We start from the raw sequence: 17,749 nt of genomic DNA, 5'->3' as shown, positions 1-17,749 counted from the left end.
GGCATCTTCTACTTAAAGTAAAGAGATTCTAGAGAAAGGGCTAAAAAAATGGCTGGAAAATGTGGTACCGTTGATGGTTAACTCCAACTCTGAAGCCTGGCTACCTAGATCATGTGCTGAGTCTCCTTTATACTGGCAGTGTTATTGTGGGCCCATCATTTAAATTTGCCAGTCCTCTGTTTCCTCATCTTTAAAATGATAACACCTTATGAGGGTACCATGAGAATTAAATAACACAAATGCATGTTAAACACACAAAATAGCACCTGACACACATGCTTTCTGTGACTACTAACCTACAATGGGGTAGTAATTGCATCAATGGATTATGTAAATTCAACAACAAAAACCCTTTTGCAAGTATTTACTACACAGCCCCTATGTGCCTGGGAGCATTCGGAGCACAGAGAACAGGACACAGAGAATGCCAACTCTCCTGTTGCTTAGAGAGCTGAGTAACAGATTAATGAAGTAACAACAAAAATTTCTGACTGTACTGGGAAGGAAACAAAACAATAAATCAGTAAGAAGGAATATATTCTTTAGAATAATGTTCAAAGAAATGCAGGAAGTCAAGTGCATTAAGGATGATTTATTCAGCCAGGCACTTGTGGCTCACACCTGTAAATCCTAGCTGCTCAGGAGGCTGAGATCTGTGGATCATGATCAAACCCTACTGGAGCAAGAGAGTCTGTGAGACTCTTATCCCAAATAAGCTGCTGAGAAAAAGCAGAAAGTGGCACTATGGCTCAAAGAGGCTCAAGGACAGCACCCAAGCCCTGAGTTCAAACCCCAGGACCAGCAGGGGGGAAAAAAAATGACTTAGGCATTGATGTTAAGAGAAAATGTATCCCTATGATCCTTGGGAATGAGCATGAGTTTCCATAATGACAGTTCTTTGTGTGCATAAAAAAATCACGAAAATAGTCTCTTCCACCTGATGGATGGGACTCTTGCAGGTGGCTTGAACCATCCTAAATGAAGAGCACCAGCCACAACACAGGAAATTCAGGACTCAGTTGTCTAACACAAGAACCATGGACCTGTGGGCTGTACATTCAACCATCAGTGTATATGTGACTTTCAGAAAGCGACTGAAATGTTCTCCACATGGAGATCATACATTAAATCAAACAATCATTGAATAGTTGCTACAAGAATGTGATCTGTATAAACTGTCAGAATGAGATTAAAAATGGCCCTTGAGTGGGGCTTGGGAAAAGAGTCTTCTGTGACTGACATAGACTTCCAGGTCCTTCACATTTTCTGTGGTTCCCCAGTGACTCCTGATGGATGGAGTCATTTCCATCTTCCATTCACTGTTACCCAAGATAAACACCACATGCCAGAATGCGAAAGAACTCGTAGGAGGCACTGGGCTTTGAGCTGCATCACACTCTAACCATGGTTGGGAGAACTCACCTCACTCTGAAGCTGTGAAACTTCTCTTGCAAACACGCTGTCGATGGTGGCAGGCATCTTCTTATATAGAGAGTTGGAAAGGTCAGCCTTAATGTTGCCTTTGTATTTTGTCTAGGGGGATGGAGGGGGAGGAAGGAAAGAAATTCACATTATTTTTTTTCCTTTGTGAATATAAAAAAGGATATAGAAATCTGCAGGCCAGACTATACTGTAAATGGTGGGTCATGCCTGTAATCCCATCTACAGAGGAGTTATAGATAGAAAGATGGAAGTCCGGGTCAGCACTCTGCAAAAGCAGGAGATGCTATCTAACACCTGAGAGCTCTAGAGGCATGGCTCAAGTAGTGAAGGACCTGCCTAGCAAGTGCAAGGCCTTGAGTTCAAACCTCCCTGACTCTTCTCACTCCCAAGCAATCTGTAGGCCATTTCAATTTTAGATACTATAGCTGATGAGCATATTCTGAAGACATAGAAATAAATCCTATCTATCAAAATTAAAATTTAGATGAGAGACACAAGAATATAATAACTGTTTTTCTATTTGAACCTGTGCACATTTCAAAAAAATCAATGTTTGTGTATTCAGTTTTATTTGTTAGATCCATGAGCAAACAATATGAGAATAATGAGACACAAGTTGTTTCAGAAAATTAGAACTTACTGTCTAGTCCCAAAGGCAAAGAACATAGATAACTAGAGGGAAGAGGGCAGGGACAGGGTAATATTAGGAGACTGGTTAACAGGAACCAAAACACAATTAGATACAAATAATATGTCTTTGTCGTTTATAGTACCAGGGGGTGACATAGTTCACAACAACCTATTACATATTTTACCACTAATTAGAAGAGAGGAGCTCAAAGACTCCAAACACAAAGTAATGATAAGGAGATGGAAGCATTAATTACCCTAATTTGATCACTACATATCATATACATGTATTGAAATATCACACCATACCTCATAAGTATGTATAATTATGATGTGCTAATCAACTTTTTTTAATATTTAAGAAGGAAATGTTAGCTACCCTGATTTGGTCATTACACACCGCTTTCATGTCTACAAGTATTGGGCTGCATTCCATCACTTTGCAGATTCAAATAATAATTTTTTAAGGAAATGCATTCCTAGGCTCAAAGGCTCTCAGCTTCCTGTAGCCACTGAGGAAGAAGGTGCTTGTGTTGTGGGAGTTTGTTTTGAGATCAGCCTGTGCTGGATCTCGGTAAGCACAATCATTACTTGAAGGCAAACAATCGTTCACCATATACTCCCGGGAAAATTTGGTCCAGTGGAAGACAATGGATCACACACTTGCAATTTTTTTTTTCTCAGCAGTTAACTCTGTCAGGAAAACTAATCAATCACAAGTTCCAGAACACCAAGAATTTCTTTGCAGAGAAGAAATAACAGAGCTAATCTCCTCACACCCCCCAAAAAAGGAAAACATTGAAAAAAAAACAAACCCCTATGTTCTTTCCTGCTTGCTCTGTGGATGAGGCCTGCGTCCCTTCCCCTCACAGCCTGACTTGGGTGGTGATTTATTGGCCATCTGTGCTATATGTGCTTTTGTCCCCACAACCCTAGAAAATGGACTGATTAACTCAAAACTGTTTCACGTTTGCAAATAATCTTATGAAGGTCACATACTAGTCTTTTGCCAATGTATAAAACACTGGAGATCAAGTCATATACAGAGCTATTTCATTCTTTTTTTCAAGTTTATTCACAACGAGGGTAATGTTTTAGCATAGAAATATCATCAACATCATGCTTTACAGGGCAACATAAACAGCAGTTCCCGGTGCCCTCAGAAAGAGACGATATGTTTCTTTTTCAGCTGGAGAATGAAGGCAGTGTATTTTATTTTCCACTCTGGGTTTCATAGTAGATATCTCTATAGAACTGAATTTCAGCCCACTCAAAACAATTCTAACTTAAAATTACTATCAACGATCACATTTTGTGGAATCTGCCACTAAAATTCATTGATTTCCAAAGTAGTACTCAGTTGTTTATCTCTAATATAGGAAATCAGTTATTTAGGACTTCTGAAATTAACTACATTGTGAGAGGTAATTTATTGAATTAAAACATTCTTTCTGTAATCTTATCTGAGTATATTGGAAAACGTGTTTACTGGTATTAGAAGTAGGAAATTCAAAGGGAATACCAAATTTGAGAGACACAGGGTAAAAAAAGAGAAACAACTACAAAAGCAATACTTGAAAAACTGTTTGGTGTAAGTGAACTGAACACCTCCGGGGGGGGGGGAGGGAAAGGGGGGGAGGGAGGGGGGTATGAGGGACAAGGGAACAAACAGTACAAGAAATGTATCCAATGCCTAACGTATGAAACTGTAACCTCTCTGTACATCAGTTTGATAATAAAAATTTGAATAAAATAAAAGAAAAAAAATTCATTTCCTCAAATGAGAATGGCCAAGAGACAAATGAAAAAGTGCTCTACATCACTGGCCATAAAAGAAATGTAAATCAAAGCAACATTGAGATTCCATCTCACCCCAGTAAGAATGTCCTTTATCAAGAAAACTAACAATAATAAATGTTGGAGGGGATGTGGCCAAAAGGGAACCCTAATTCATTGTTGGTGGGAATGTAAACTGGTTCGGCCACTCTAGAAAATGGTATGGAGATTCCTCAGAAGGCTAAATATAGAGATTCCCCTATGACCCAGCAGCCCCACTTTTGGGCATCTACCCAAAGGACCACAATCAAGAACACACTAAAGCCACCAGTACAACAATGTTCATCGCAGCACAATTTGTCATAGCTAAAATATGGAACCAACCCAGATGCCCATTAGTAGACGAATGGATCAGGAAAATGTGGTACATATACACAATGGAATTTTATGCCGCTATCAGAAAGAATGACATTGCCCCATTCATAAGGAAATGGAAGGACTTGGAAAAAAATATACTAAGTGAAGTGAGCCAGACCCAAAGAAACATGGACTCTACGGTCTCCCTCATAGGGAATAATTAGCACAGGTTTAGGCTAGTCACAGCAGAGGATCACAAGAGCCTAATAGCTATGCCCTTATGAATGCATAAGATGATGGTAAGTGAAATGAACTCCATGTTATGGAAATGAGTGTTATATCACTGTTGTAATTACTTTCAACATGCCATGTGAAACCATAGCTTCTATTGTTGATGATCCTCTTGTATCCCCTTCCTGTGGTTGTACCCATACTATCACTGTACCTTGTCTGAGTACACTGGAAACTGTATATACTGGTATTAGAACTAGGGAAGTGAAAGGGCATATCAAAATTGAGAAACAAAGAATAAAAAGACAAACAACTCCAAAAGCAATACTTGCAAAACCGTTTGGTGTAAACCAACTGAACAACTCATGAGGGGAGAGGGAGAGGGGGAGGGGGAGGGGGGAAGGAGGGAGGAGGTAACAAACAGAACAAGAAATGTACCCAAGGCCTAATGTATGAAACTGTAACCTCTCTGTACATCACTTTGACAATAAATACAAAAAAAAAAAATTAAAAAAAAATTCTTTCTTGAAGAGTGATTCTATATATTAATAAAAAATGTCTGGAGTCAAAATCCACAAACATAATATAACAACCAAGTACATTAAAATCAATCATAGGTAATGATTTATATTTAACCAATATTCACTGGTACTTTAAAACATGGTTTCCAAATTTAATGCACAGACTTTTATGTATATAAACACTAAAATGAAAACACAATACTTTTAGCAAGTTTTTGAAATCTTACCTCAGAAATAAAAGCACCAACATTTTTTACATGGTTTAGCATGGGAGTGTCAGTCACAGATGTACATTTGTCTTTGGACTTTTGATACTCTTCTTTATAGTGGATCTAAAAAAGAGAATAATTAGCACAGTGAGAAATAAAAGCAACTGTAATGATCAGTCTGAGCAGAGATTAAAGCCAACCCATAAAAGTTTGTGTTCTGAATATATATATATATATTCAGCATGTTATATATATATATATGTATATATATATATATGTGGATAAATATCAAGAACACCAAGTGGATACACAGAGACCCAGCACAGAATTGCAAAGGTGATGGTGTAAGCAGGAGGATTATACTTCAGATCAGCACAGGTGCAGTCGCCATTGGGAGGAGGGGGGCTGTGGATGTCTGGCTGAGGCTCTTGGTCCTGTCTGTCCAGCATGACCAACCAATGAGCTCCTTCTCCCACAGGTGTCCTACTTCATGCCATTTCTAAGCCACTGACATTCACAGTTGAGATGACAGTCAGGGAGAACCAGAACTGCCCACCTCAAGGCAGAAAAATGAGTTGGTGTCAGAACAGATTTGCTGCATTAAGCAAATTAAACAAATAGAGACTACTATTACCATGTTAGATTGGGGAGAGACATTTAAACTGAGGTCAAGATGGGACTTTGGGTTACTAATTAATTCACCCAAACCAAACATGTTCAATTTGTGAGCACCCTTTGCCTCTCTATCCTCCTCTCCCGCCTCCCTTTCAAATCTGCCTCAGAAACTTTCAAGGTGGTACAAATCATTCCAGAATGTTCCCCCTTGCTGTGAGCAAACAGATAAGCAGAGAAAGCCCAGAGGGGCCTAGCTGAAAACGTTCATTTGTTCTCTCAAACTTCCAGATAAAATTTGGCACTCTCTTCCTCTTGGGGAGAGGCTAGGGCACGTGAGCTGAAAAGAGTCAGGAAATTTGAAGAAGGTCCTTACAATGTTATCCTGTTGGCATATTTCAAAACTGCAGCAGCAAACTTCTATAAATCACAAGGATGGAGGTTATTTGCTATAAGTTATAATATCCTATAATAAAGTCATATTTATCTACCCTGAACTGTAAATAAATACACTGGGAAAATGTCCCAGTTCAAATGATAAATTATATGGTGTTTCTAATTAACACTCAACAGTGGCATTTAATTGTATATACTACCAAGTTCTTAGAGGATGTGATTAATATTGATGTCAAGTGCTAAAATTCTGTGGAGATTCTCCCATCAGCAAACCTGATTTGAGGGGCATGACTTGACCTGAGGTATAACCCAGATACCAACACGGTAAGTTACTTCAAAATTCCATATTTCACTGCTGTGACTCTGAGATATTAATGCTCACCACATTAAACACTTGCTTTATTCATGAAATCAACATGAGAACATATTTATCTTATCTGAGCACTAAATTACTTTTTTTCTTTACAGAGATTAGCCATAATTTTAGGTTCCTGCAAATCGCCCTCCTCAGTCACTAGTAATTAAATCGTTAATGGCAGTATGATAAATAGTAGGCTATTTTGATCACAAGGAGAAAAAAAAGAGTATCTCCGTTATATAATTAAGTGTGAGAAAAAAATAGCCTATCATTAGGCTTAAGTTTGGCTCATTATTTTTATCTTTTGCCACCATCTTTCCCCCATCACATTCACATTCTTCACTGCAGTGGTATGTGCCTCTGGCAAGGGCCTCCTGATAAGTCTGACAGGAGTAGAATGTTCAGGACAGGAGCTCTGGATAAGGGTGAAGTATTTACTTCCTTTGTTCTGCAGGCATAGTTCTGTCTTCAGTGTGGACTTTATTACTTTTGTTGGTCTTTATTAGAAAGATACGTGCATCTAAGTCATCAAATTCAAGTTGTATTTAAAAATTTTAAGGCTTGTTGGCTTCCATACACATACACACTCACACACACACACAATTGCCAGACTTCAAATGAGTTTGGGAATGGTTTTTAATGGAATTGTATGATTCCTAATAAATTGTTTTGTGTACTACACCTACAGATTTTACATGAAGGACAAAATAAAAAATATCTTAAGGTGTTCTATTTTAAAAAGATAACCCAAAATGATAACTGCCAAAGAACCACATCAATCAACAACACTACACTGTGATGTTAAATAAAAATCATCCAACCGACAGTTACGTTCTCTTGCAACCATATCTACATCTTAAAAGTGAAGGCTGGCCCCATTGTAGGGTAGCTTCTCCAGCTGTATCCCTTCTCTCCTACTAACAGAACCCAGATAGATTCATGACGGTAATAAGGCCCCTGTTGACACAGAAGGACAAACTGATCTGAAGCAAGCATGGCCATGCCATTCTATCTGGGCCATGTTTGGCCTTGGGGGTATGGGGCCTAAGTGCTTAGCTCTGGCCATGAAATGTTAGAGGAAGTCCTTCCACCAATATATTTGTTGTTTCTAGTACAAAAGGAGAGACTTTGCATAGTCCTTTGACACATAGGTGTCATATAATCTAACATAAGAATAGCAGCAATGATGCCATCACAGAAAAAATACACATGATATATACATATATATACATATATATGTATATATGCATATACATATACATATACATATATGTGTACATATATGTATGTATATATGTGTGTGTGTGTATATATGTGTATGTATATATATGTGTGTGTGTGTATATATATCCCACCCAACTGATGATGGCAGAACAGAAGAAAAGGAGCCTGGAGAATAGCATCACTGAACTGAAGCTACCAGTGCAGAGACCACCTACCTCAAGCTTTCTATTTGAGAACAATTCCCTTCCCCAAATACCCATTTGTTAAGTTGCTGGAGTAGGTTTTCCTGTTGCTTACAATCATTTGCACTCTTAAACCACAATACAACTCAACATATTTTAAAACTAAAAATGAACAAAATGGATGAACTCGTAATCAGTAAGATGCCCCCAACATTTACTTTGTTCTTTAGCTCTACCCCCTATTCCCACAGTGTCTTCTCTACAATTGAGTGCAATTAGTTCAACATTGCTTCCTTCTCCCAGCCTAGATTAGCTAATGACTGAAGCTAGATGACAGATGAGAAATGTTTGAAGGAATTCTCCTCTTTCATGCATGCTTTGCTGACAGCCTCTAGGAAGTCTTTTCATAATGAAATTGTATCAACTAACTTTGGTAAACCCTGGGAAAAAGAAATGTGGCTCCATCCTTATTGGACAGGTTATGGCCGAGGTTGCTCTTGTAAGGTTTTCTGACATAGTCTGAGCTTTCTCTCTCTGGAGGGGTAGCCATGGAATTTGATGTTTTCAGCCCTGGGTGGATTTATCTACAATAAATAGTGTTCATTTGCCTGGAAAATATCCCCACTGCCACACAAATGAATACCCTAAAAAGCTTTAAAAACAAAATATTGAGTCAGAGGCTTTACATAGATGCAGCTGGCTCTTTGTGCCTAATTTACATGATACCCACAAAAAGCTTCCATTTTTTCCAATATCTTTTGTGAGAGATGTCTTTTAAAAGATGACTAGATCCATTATTCTAGATGTTCAATGGAGTGCATAGGTTTAACTGATTTAAAAATTGATTCGGTTATTTGACAAACAGGACTAAATATCACAAGAGAGTTTACTAGGGAAAATTAAAAAAAAAAACTATATGTTAACCAAAACAATTAAAACAACCCCAAAACAAAACAAAAGAAGCTGTCTTGGATGTTAGATCTCTCTCAGAATTGAGAAGTGAGGAAGGGAGAAAACTACAGTGAATGATGATACAGCACAATAACAGAGCTTTGTATGCAAGTCCTAATCCTATCTTTACTGTGTTTATCCAAGATACCTATGTAACCTCTCTGTGCCTCTTTTTACTTCTAAAATGAGGGAAAACAGGAGAACCTACCCAAGAAGCTGTTATAACTGGCACATAATGACAAAGATATTGTAACTGACAGTGACATTGTGGTTATTGCTGCCATTCTCATGTTACCACAATTGCAGTTCGCAAAGAACTTTCAGATACATTAAGTATCTGATTCCAATTAGTAATTAATGGCAGGAAGAAATAACCATTCTAAAACTGAATTACATAACAGTCAAGTATATGGGCAGCAATACGATTCTTCTACCATCTTTTAGCTCTGACAAACTAGAAGATAATCAAGAGTCACACATAAAACATGATGGATGGATGCAAGACTAAGTTACAGATGGAGTGGTTAAGAGCCACTACTAACTAGCATCAGTTGAACACTCACAATGTTCCACAAAGTATACTCAGCATTTTTGAGGTATAATTATTTCATCTACTATAAATATTAACTTGAAGAATAGAGCTCAGCCAGATTAATCACCTTCCCCAGGTTACTACCAAGTCAAATCAGGAAGGCTGAGAATGGACTTCCATTGAAAATAAACAAATCCTCCCATTGTGTTGCTCACCAACAACTCAAACATCTAGGATTGTGGCAATGTCTCTAAATAAAGACATAGCATGTATTCACTTGATAGGAGTCAAGTTGCCTTTATTAATCAGCTGAGTTCTCATCCTTAGATTGTAATACCATTCCTTGTCATTCTAGAATACTAAATTACATAATATGTGAATGTACAAGTTCAATGACTCTAGGATTTCCCTTATGTGTAATATAAACTAATCCTAGTAACTGAAAAAAGTCACAATAATAAATATAGCCATTTCACTAATATCACCATTTAGATTAGGGTTCTTAACTAACACTTTTGCTATCCATAACTCCTAAATTGTAAATAAATGCTAGATGTATATAGATAGGTTCATTTTCTTGTTTGTAAAACAACTGTATTCATCAGATTCTTCAGTGGGCCTTCATATTTTAAAAAACATTCATTTAGATAAAGATCCTCTATATTAAAAATCATTTAGCAGTCCTCCCAAGACAAATTACATCATTATACTAATTTTAAGTCTTTGGGGTTCCCAAATGAAATATGCTCTACAATTCAGTGCCTTATGATTTCATGCCAGAGTGAAAGCAAAATTCCTAAGAGACAGGATTCTGGATTCAGAAGGAGAATATTTGCTCTAGTAAAAATTCTCTGTATAGATGGTCTTGGAGAAATCACTTACAAAGTCTGCACTTAGTTCTGCAATCAGGAAACTAATTGTATTTTAATAAATAATCTCAGCACTGAGACTCTGTTTCATAACCATTCACAAATGCAATTTAAAAAAGTAAGATAAACATGTCCTGAGCCACTTACATCACTAATGAGTTCAGTGCATTTTCTGGCCAGTTCCATGCTTAGGTCTTCAATAACAGGCTTAAAGCAAACCTGTTTGGGGGAGAAAGAGGGGGGAAAAAAGGAAGAGATGACTTTTTCTTATCATCTGTCTGCAAGGCTGAATACTATTCTTGAGTAGGTTCTTTCTCACTCACCTTGTCCTCTTCATCTTCTTCATCTGCTGCTTTTTCCTCTCTAGCTCCATCTTTTACATCCTCAAACACAGGATCCCTCATTTTCACCCTGTCAGAATATTAATATTTTACAACTTCCCGGGTGTAGTGTCTTTATATGGACCACAGTGCCCTTGAGCTATGTGTCTCTGGAGCCAGGGCAGCAGTGACCTTGCCAGGCTTCTGCTCTGCCTGGCTCTCACTTGACTCTCCTTATCTCAATGGTGTGTGAGTGAACAGAATAGGACCCAGGGGTCTAACAGGGTCAGTCTCCCAAAGGGAAATGCAGACAAAATTCAATCTGACAAACATCTAAAGTCAACATTCCTTAAATTGGCTAAGAAATCCAAAAGAAAAGATTAATCTTGTACTAATTCAATTCATTCATAAAACAGTTGTAGAAGAACATAAGGATTCTAGGGAAACTGCTCAGCTTTAACACCCCAGCTATCACACACCCAGGCCTGTTATCTCAATGACTCCTCAACTAGGTCTAAATAAAGCTTTCCCTGGAATGCCAGCGATAGCTCTGATTCCATACAGAGAATCTGGATCATGCAAACTCCTACCGCTAACCTAACTTAAATATATTAGGAGACATATATGTACTTCACACATCCTAAAAAAATATGCATTTATATTAACCAGGCTAGAAATTCAATATGAAAAGCCCTTTGAACCACTACAAAGAATCTATTGAGCCAATTATGACTGTTAATCTTACATTTAGGGAGCATTATATTTTACTAATGGTAAAAATCATTAACAAGGAGAAGTTGCAGCTAACATGCTGATTTATCATTTTAAAATTCTAGAAACACCATTGTTCCAAAAAATAATCATTCTCCTAGAATTCTGCTCCTTGTGTCAATTTTTACATATTCACTAGTTATTTGTTCATTCTTCAAATGCATACCACACACTTGAAAAAAATCAGAAAAATAAGCTGCTATAGTATTTATTCTGTGGTATGGATTCACAGTTACATAAAACTAAAAATTTATATCTCACAACAAATCCTTGTTTGTCAATTTAAGTAATACCAAGACTATGTAACTCCCAAATTATTACTATGCTTAAATCAAAGAGTAAATCTACTTTTACAAAACTATAATGTATCCATTTAAACCTAAAAAATATACTCCATGGCGAAGAATAAAACAAATTATATAAAATATACCTTTATTCAAAACAACACACCATTTCCAGCAGCCAAGTATAATGTGGTCTTCTCTTCATATCAGATCCAGTTTTCAATTTATGAAAGAAAAATTGCCTTGACTTCACTTAAATTGAAAATTCTGAAAAGAAAAACATTCCACATAATCATTATAAATAGATTATTTCTCAAATTGTATTCCAATACAGTTTTTGAGTCAGAATTTCTGCAAAATATTTTCTGGGAAAAAGCAAGTTTCTCAAGCAAGTCTGTTTGTGAAACCTATATAATAATCTCTACCTCTGCCAATTGACATCCTATGTTAATACAGGATAAATTCTGAGAAGACTCTCAACCAAAAGAAAGCCTATTTTAGTTTATTTAACCTACCACTTACCAAATTCGAATCTATCCATTCCATCTCATTTTATTTACTTTCATCTGTCTACCACTGAGGCCTTTTTTTTTTTTTTTTTTTTTTTTTTTTTTTGTCACCACTTCTGGCTTTCTGGTGGTTAATTGGAGACAAGAGTCTCATGGACTGTCCTGCCTGGGCTGGCTCTGAACCATGATCCTCAAATCTCAGCCTCCTGAGTAGCTAGGATTACAGCTATGAGCCCACCACCGCCGGGCTCACCTGAGACTTTTTTTAGGAAGGAGTTGGGTTAGCTATGTTTCATTTTTTTGTTTTGTTTTGTGATAGTGTTTCCTTGTGTAGCCCAGAGTGCCCTGAAACTCTCGATCCTCCTGCCTCCACCTCCTGATGGCTGGGATTACTGGTATGAATCACCACACCTAGACCTTCATCATGGTTTTGTAATGATACCAATGATTCCAGAAAACTGGCATTCTTCGGTGACGAATAAGATAACTGCTCTATCCTGGCAAAATGTGTGCTCTAAGAGTTTTATTGTCACAAAATACATTTTGATACAGGTTAAATTAATGGCATCATAGATCTTGTTTATTACAAAATGCCCAAAAGAAATAGTACCAGGCTTGGTGAATTTTGGAAACTTCAGAATCACAATCATATCATGCCTGTCTGGTACAGCTCAGTCTACAAGGAAATTCTTTGTGCATTATACTTGTTCCACAAAGAGACGAATGGGAGAACTCTTATTTCATTCCCCCTCATATGTTCTGCCAAACAATCATTCTAAGATTCTAGAGAGGATCTATGATGTTACTTATAGGGAGGAAAGAATTTCTAGGAAGGAATATCTTCTACACAAAACTCTAGAAATATGCAGGAAAATCTTGCCAAAGCCACTTATGACACATCTTTCTTGGGTCTAATTTGAGAAGATAAGACTTGTGTTACTTATGGTGATGTCATCTGCCCCACGGCAAATGGGTGATCTGTATTGGGCATCTCTCTGCAATTACCCACCTTGCTATGCTGAAGAAAGCAAAATATAGGGACCAACATTTTAAAAGCAAAATTCAGCATTACAAAGTTTCAAAAAATTCCAGACTTTCTGCCTAGGATTTGAGAAGCAGAATTTTAAAGCCAAAGTGATCCTCGGGAGTCATTGCACCCAGATACCCCCGCCCCCGCCAATTTCACTGAGAATGAAAGTAAAGCCATGAAAAATTAACTGCCCATCTCATTTGGGAAATGTCAAAGAGCAAGAGCTAACTGGAACCTTGTTTAGCCACAAATAAGTGCTGCATGCCAAGTACTTTGCTTGGTATTAGAAACAATGGTGAGTAAAATGTACTTTGTGCTAAAATTAGGAAAGAAATTAAATAAAAACAAAAAAAATCACACTCAAAACTCACTGGATAAACATTTTCATGCATTATCTGGCAAGCCACACACAGATCATTTGTGATCAAATGAATCTTTTTTATCCTTCCACCTCTGAGTATAGTTACAAAATTCATGTCAAATTTCTTCCAAATTATAAACCCTGAACTTTAAACCACAGCTAAGCTCTCTTGTCAATATGCTACAATCTAACTGGGGAATAAGGAAAGAACATTTTAGGGCTGGGAATATGGCCTAGTGGCAAGAGTGCTTGCCTCATATACATGAAGCCCTGGGTTCGACTCCCCAGCACCACATATACAGAAAACTGCCAGAAGTGGTGCTGTGGCTCAAGTGGCAGAGTGCTAGCCTTGAGCAAAAAAAAAAAAGCCAGGGACAGTGCTCAGGCCCTGAGTCCAAGGCCTAAGACTGGCAAAAAAAAAAAAAAAGAAAAAGAAAAATTTTAAAGGTGTTCTTCATAGGTAGTATTTACACACTCCTTCCTATCTCCTTTTTTTTAAAGCAAGTTTAATGTTGTATATTTTCACTTTGGATCATCCCACAGGGATTACCCTGACCCTGGGGCTTGAACTCAGGGCCTGGGCACTCACTGTCCCTGCCTGAGCCTCTTTCACTCAAGGCTAGCCTTTTACCACTTGAGCCATAGCATTCACCTACTTTTTTACCTTGGTTCTCTCTCCATGCCATGACACAAACTATGACCAATATGGTGGTTACACTACTAAAGTAAGACACTCAGCTTTCTGGTCTAGCTCTACCATACCTGTTAGGACAGATTTTTTTTTCTTATTTATTATCAAAACGATGTACAGAGAGGTTACAGTTTCACATTTTAGGCATTGGATACATTTCTTATACTGCTTGTTACCTCCTCCCTCATTTCCCCCTCCCCTTCCCCCTTTCCCTCTCCCCCCATGAGTTGTTCAGTTGGTTTACACCAAATGGTTTTGCAAGTATTGCTTTTGGAGTCATTTGTCTTTTTATCCTTTGTCTCTCGATTTTGATATTCCCTTTCACTTTCCTAGTTCTAATACCAGTATATACAGTTTCCAATGTACTCAATGCTGCATAAAAGAAAAACTGCCTTGTCAAGGGTGTAAAAGGAAAGTGCTAAAACCATTTTGTTGGTATCTAGTGAAGGCACACAGAAGAAAATCACTTGAAATGTAAGGGTCTTGTCATTTAAAAGGTGAAACTCTATGCCATCAGTATCATTTCAAAGGCAAGAAAGTGTCTCCCAAAACAAATAAGCCAGAGATAGAAACTAACTTGCATTTATGATACAGAAATCTTTGTGTAGTTTTTGTATGTATAGCAACTTCCAAATAGGAACTGACAGTCTCTGGCAGGGTGTTTGCAGCCAAGGGAACTCATGGGTATGAAACTCATGTGGACCACTACTACAAGTCACATAGTATATGACTATTCTTGGGTCAGAGTGAACATTATCTCTTGGTTGCTGACTAATGTTCAATACCTATTTCATTTCTTCCTCCTTCCTTTTTTTTCTTCTTAGTGATAGAATGCATGCTTGACCCAACATAATGACAAGTGGCTTGTAAATAAAAATCCAGAATGAATCAAATGGTACAGTTCTGAGTTCATGAAAACATCCATCAGATGTCATTCTACAATATAGCACCTGGTGATGAAGATTGTATTAAATAAAAGTGCATCAGTAGATATTAGAAAAGGTTCTACTTTAGAACTCCTTTATCTATCTAAAGACTGAATTGGCCTATAGAGAACATAATTGTCTTCTACCCTCTGCTATTTCAGCAACCAAGGAGGAGTAAACTCATATCCCAGAAGGAATGAAAGTCAAACATCACACCAGAATATACACAAAATTGGTCTCTGGCTATTATCTGACTGGAAGTCACTCTTCTTCCCTAAAAACCGTTTACTCCTATACCTCCTTCCTTCCTGCCCTCAACCCCAGGAAGGGGTCATATAAGCTTCTACATCTCTCTGCATCACTGGTTCTCAATCACAGAATAAACTTATGTACCTTTTCTCCTGTTAGTCTGTCTCTTGTCATTCTAGTCCAGCACTTGCTTATCTAAATTTCAGGGTAACTTAGAAATAAATACATTTCACTTCATTTTAAAAATTAATTCAATTAACAACTTTTCTTCACATTCATTGTAGTTATCTATTGATGACTGTCTCCTAGAAATTTCTTACTTCAGTTGGAATTTCTAGTTATTTTACCTTTACCTCATATGTTTATGCATCATTTAGCACCTGCCCAAAAGACAAATTTACTACTATTTGGAGAAGGGGTAGGGGAGAAGAAGCAGGAAACATAAGCACAATAGAGTAATTTACCCTGTTTATAAGAATACTGGTTTAATATTAGTCCAATTTACTTTTATAGCTAACATTAACATATCTTTTTTCTTCTTTTTAATGGCTATTTCACTACTGTTGATTCATTAGAGGTCCAAAGCGTATAAATTTATCTGAGTGATTATCGTCATTCCCACTCCTATTATTAAATAAAGATTTGATAGACTGCTTTTCAGTATTCCTATTCCTACTTTCACAATGCTGAGGCCTATATATGTAGACAAATATTGGAGGAAGAGAAGAACAAACCAGTGCAAATAATTTGGGACACATGGATTTCCAAGACAGCTGTGGCAGGAAGGCTGACATTAAAATCATGAAGGAAGTAAGGAAGAAGTGAGGAAGGTAAGGATGGAGTATTCTAACTCACTACATAGATGTGGTGTCTATGTTAACAAAGGCACCTAGTGAACTGAAAACCCTGTGATGTCATTTACAACTGACTTGAGATCTTAGTTCACTGTTCATAACACTAATACTATAATCACTCCTGCAATCCAGGCTCAAAGAAGGCCACGGTTTCAATCATCTGTGTGTGGCTTATATCCAAAACCAGAATCAGGCTAGATCAAACACTTGACTTCCACAGGAAGTAACCCTTTCCTGGAGTTTGGTGTGAAATGTATCAGGGGTCACTGAAATTGGTACGCAGGGAAAAAAAAATACTGGTACTTCATCTGAACTCCCTTGGGATTAAAATGTCTTTGAATTACTTTGTGATTCCATAAATTGTTGAAAACTGATAATAATACAAATGATCCTATCAATAGAAATGTGAAGTAATTGTGTCCAGGGAGAAGCAATTGATTATCATGCTGCTGATAGACCCTATTTGCATTTTTTTATAAATCCATTTCAGCAACTCCTTATTACCTACGATGTATAGCTCTTCCAAGTGACCTTTGAACCAAATGTAACATCTCTCTGATGCTCTGTAATTAATGTTATAATTTTTGAAATGCACTTACTTCATGTTTCATGAGTTATATGCTTTTAAAATACATACCCTTTAACAGTTGTGAATCATTTAATTATCCTTATTTCTTTCTTTATTGTTCAGCAAAAATAAAAAGGAACAGGGATTGCTGAAGAAAGCTCTATTCTCTCAATTACAAAATATATCAGTAAAAAAAATGCAGCACGTATTGAAATCAGCTTTTGGCTTTGCTTTGTGTTCTGACCTCATTTGGCTATTGGCAAATGTACATGTGTGCTTGTATATACATGTACATTCACACACATAACACACAACACACACATACACACACACACACGCTCAACCAAAGTTAATTCATCACAGCTGCCAGTTCCTGCTTGAAAAGCATAAAAGGCTTCAATAAATGCAAAGACTTAATTATTTCTCACATCTGGAAAAACTTGACTATGAGAGGATTTATTGAAGAAGCTCTCTGCTTGGCTGTCAACACCATAGCCAGAGCCAGAAAGAGAGCAGGCTTGATCACTCTTGGCAGTTCCTTAACCCATTCAGACATAGGTGATCTACCAATTAATTCACAGCACAGCCTATTTACATGATTCATCAATCTTATGAAAACACAATAAAGGAAATAATTTCCAAGTAACCTATGGAGAAAAACTGTTATGTCATATTTTTCATGCTGGGTGGGGGTGGGGGGAGCAGGATTTATACATTATACCATGAGAATAATGAAGCAGTCCTTACAGTAAAGGAAACAAAGGAAAGGCTGGGGGTGTGGGTGGTGGGCGGTAAAGCATTTTGAGAACAGGCCTGAGACAATAATCTATGCATAATCTACATAAGAACATACAAATCTAGACAATCTGGTAACTTTTTGGAGAACTATAAACAA

The 17,749-nt window shown here is 37.3% G+C and overlaps 1 protein-coding gene across 4 annotated transcripts in view; it reads right to left on the bottom strand.

Annotated features, from left to right (window-relative positions):
- The window catches only part of Nebl (nebulette), a 310,643-nt gene that overhangs the window by 86,718 nt on the left and 206,176 nt on the right, over positions 1-17,749 (bottom strand). Inside the window, exons 3-7 of one of the 4 annotated variants that reach the window (XM_048367950.1) lie at positions 13,029-13,193; positions 10,615-10,702; positions 10,439-10,510; positions 5,186-5,290; positions 1,423-1,533 (exon numbers count right to left, since the gene is read on the bottom strand). The exons of the other annotated variants lie outside the window; for them this stretch is intronic. Coding sequence (XP_048223907.1) covers positions 1,423-1,533; positions 5,186-5,290; positions 10,439-10,510; positions 10,615-10,695 — 369 coding nt within the window. The 5' untranslated portion in view covers positions 10,696-10,702; positions 13,029-13,193. The remainder of the gene's footprint in view (positions 1-1,422; positions 1,534-5,185; positions 5,291-10,438; positions 10,511-10,614; positions 10,703-13,028; positions 13,194-17,749) is intronic. 4 annotated transcript variants of the gene reach the window in all.

The sequence above is a fragment of the Perognathus longimembris genome, chromosome 18 (genome assembly GCF_023159225.1).
Source record: "Perognathus longimembris pacificus isolate PPM17 chromosome 18, ASM2315922v1, whole genome shotgun sequence".
In the NCBI taxonomy this organism is placed as follows: Eukaryota; Metazoa; Chordata; class Mammalia; order Rodentia; family Heteromyidae; genus Perognathus; species Perognathus longimembris.
This window is presented reverse-complemented; position numbering and strand designations above follow the sequence as displayed.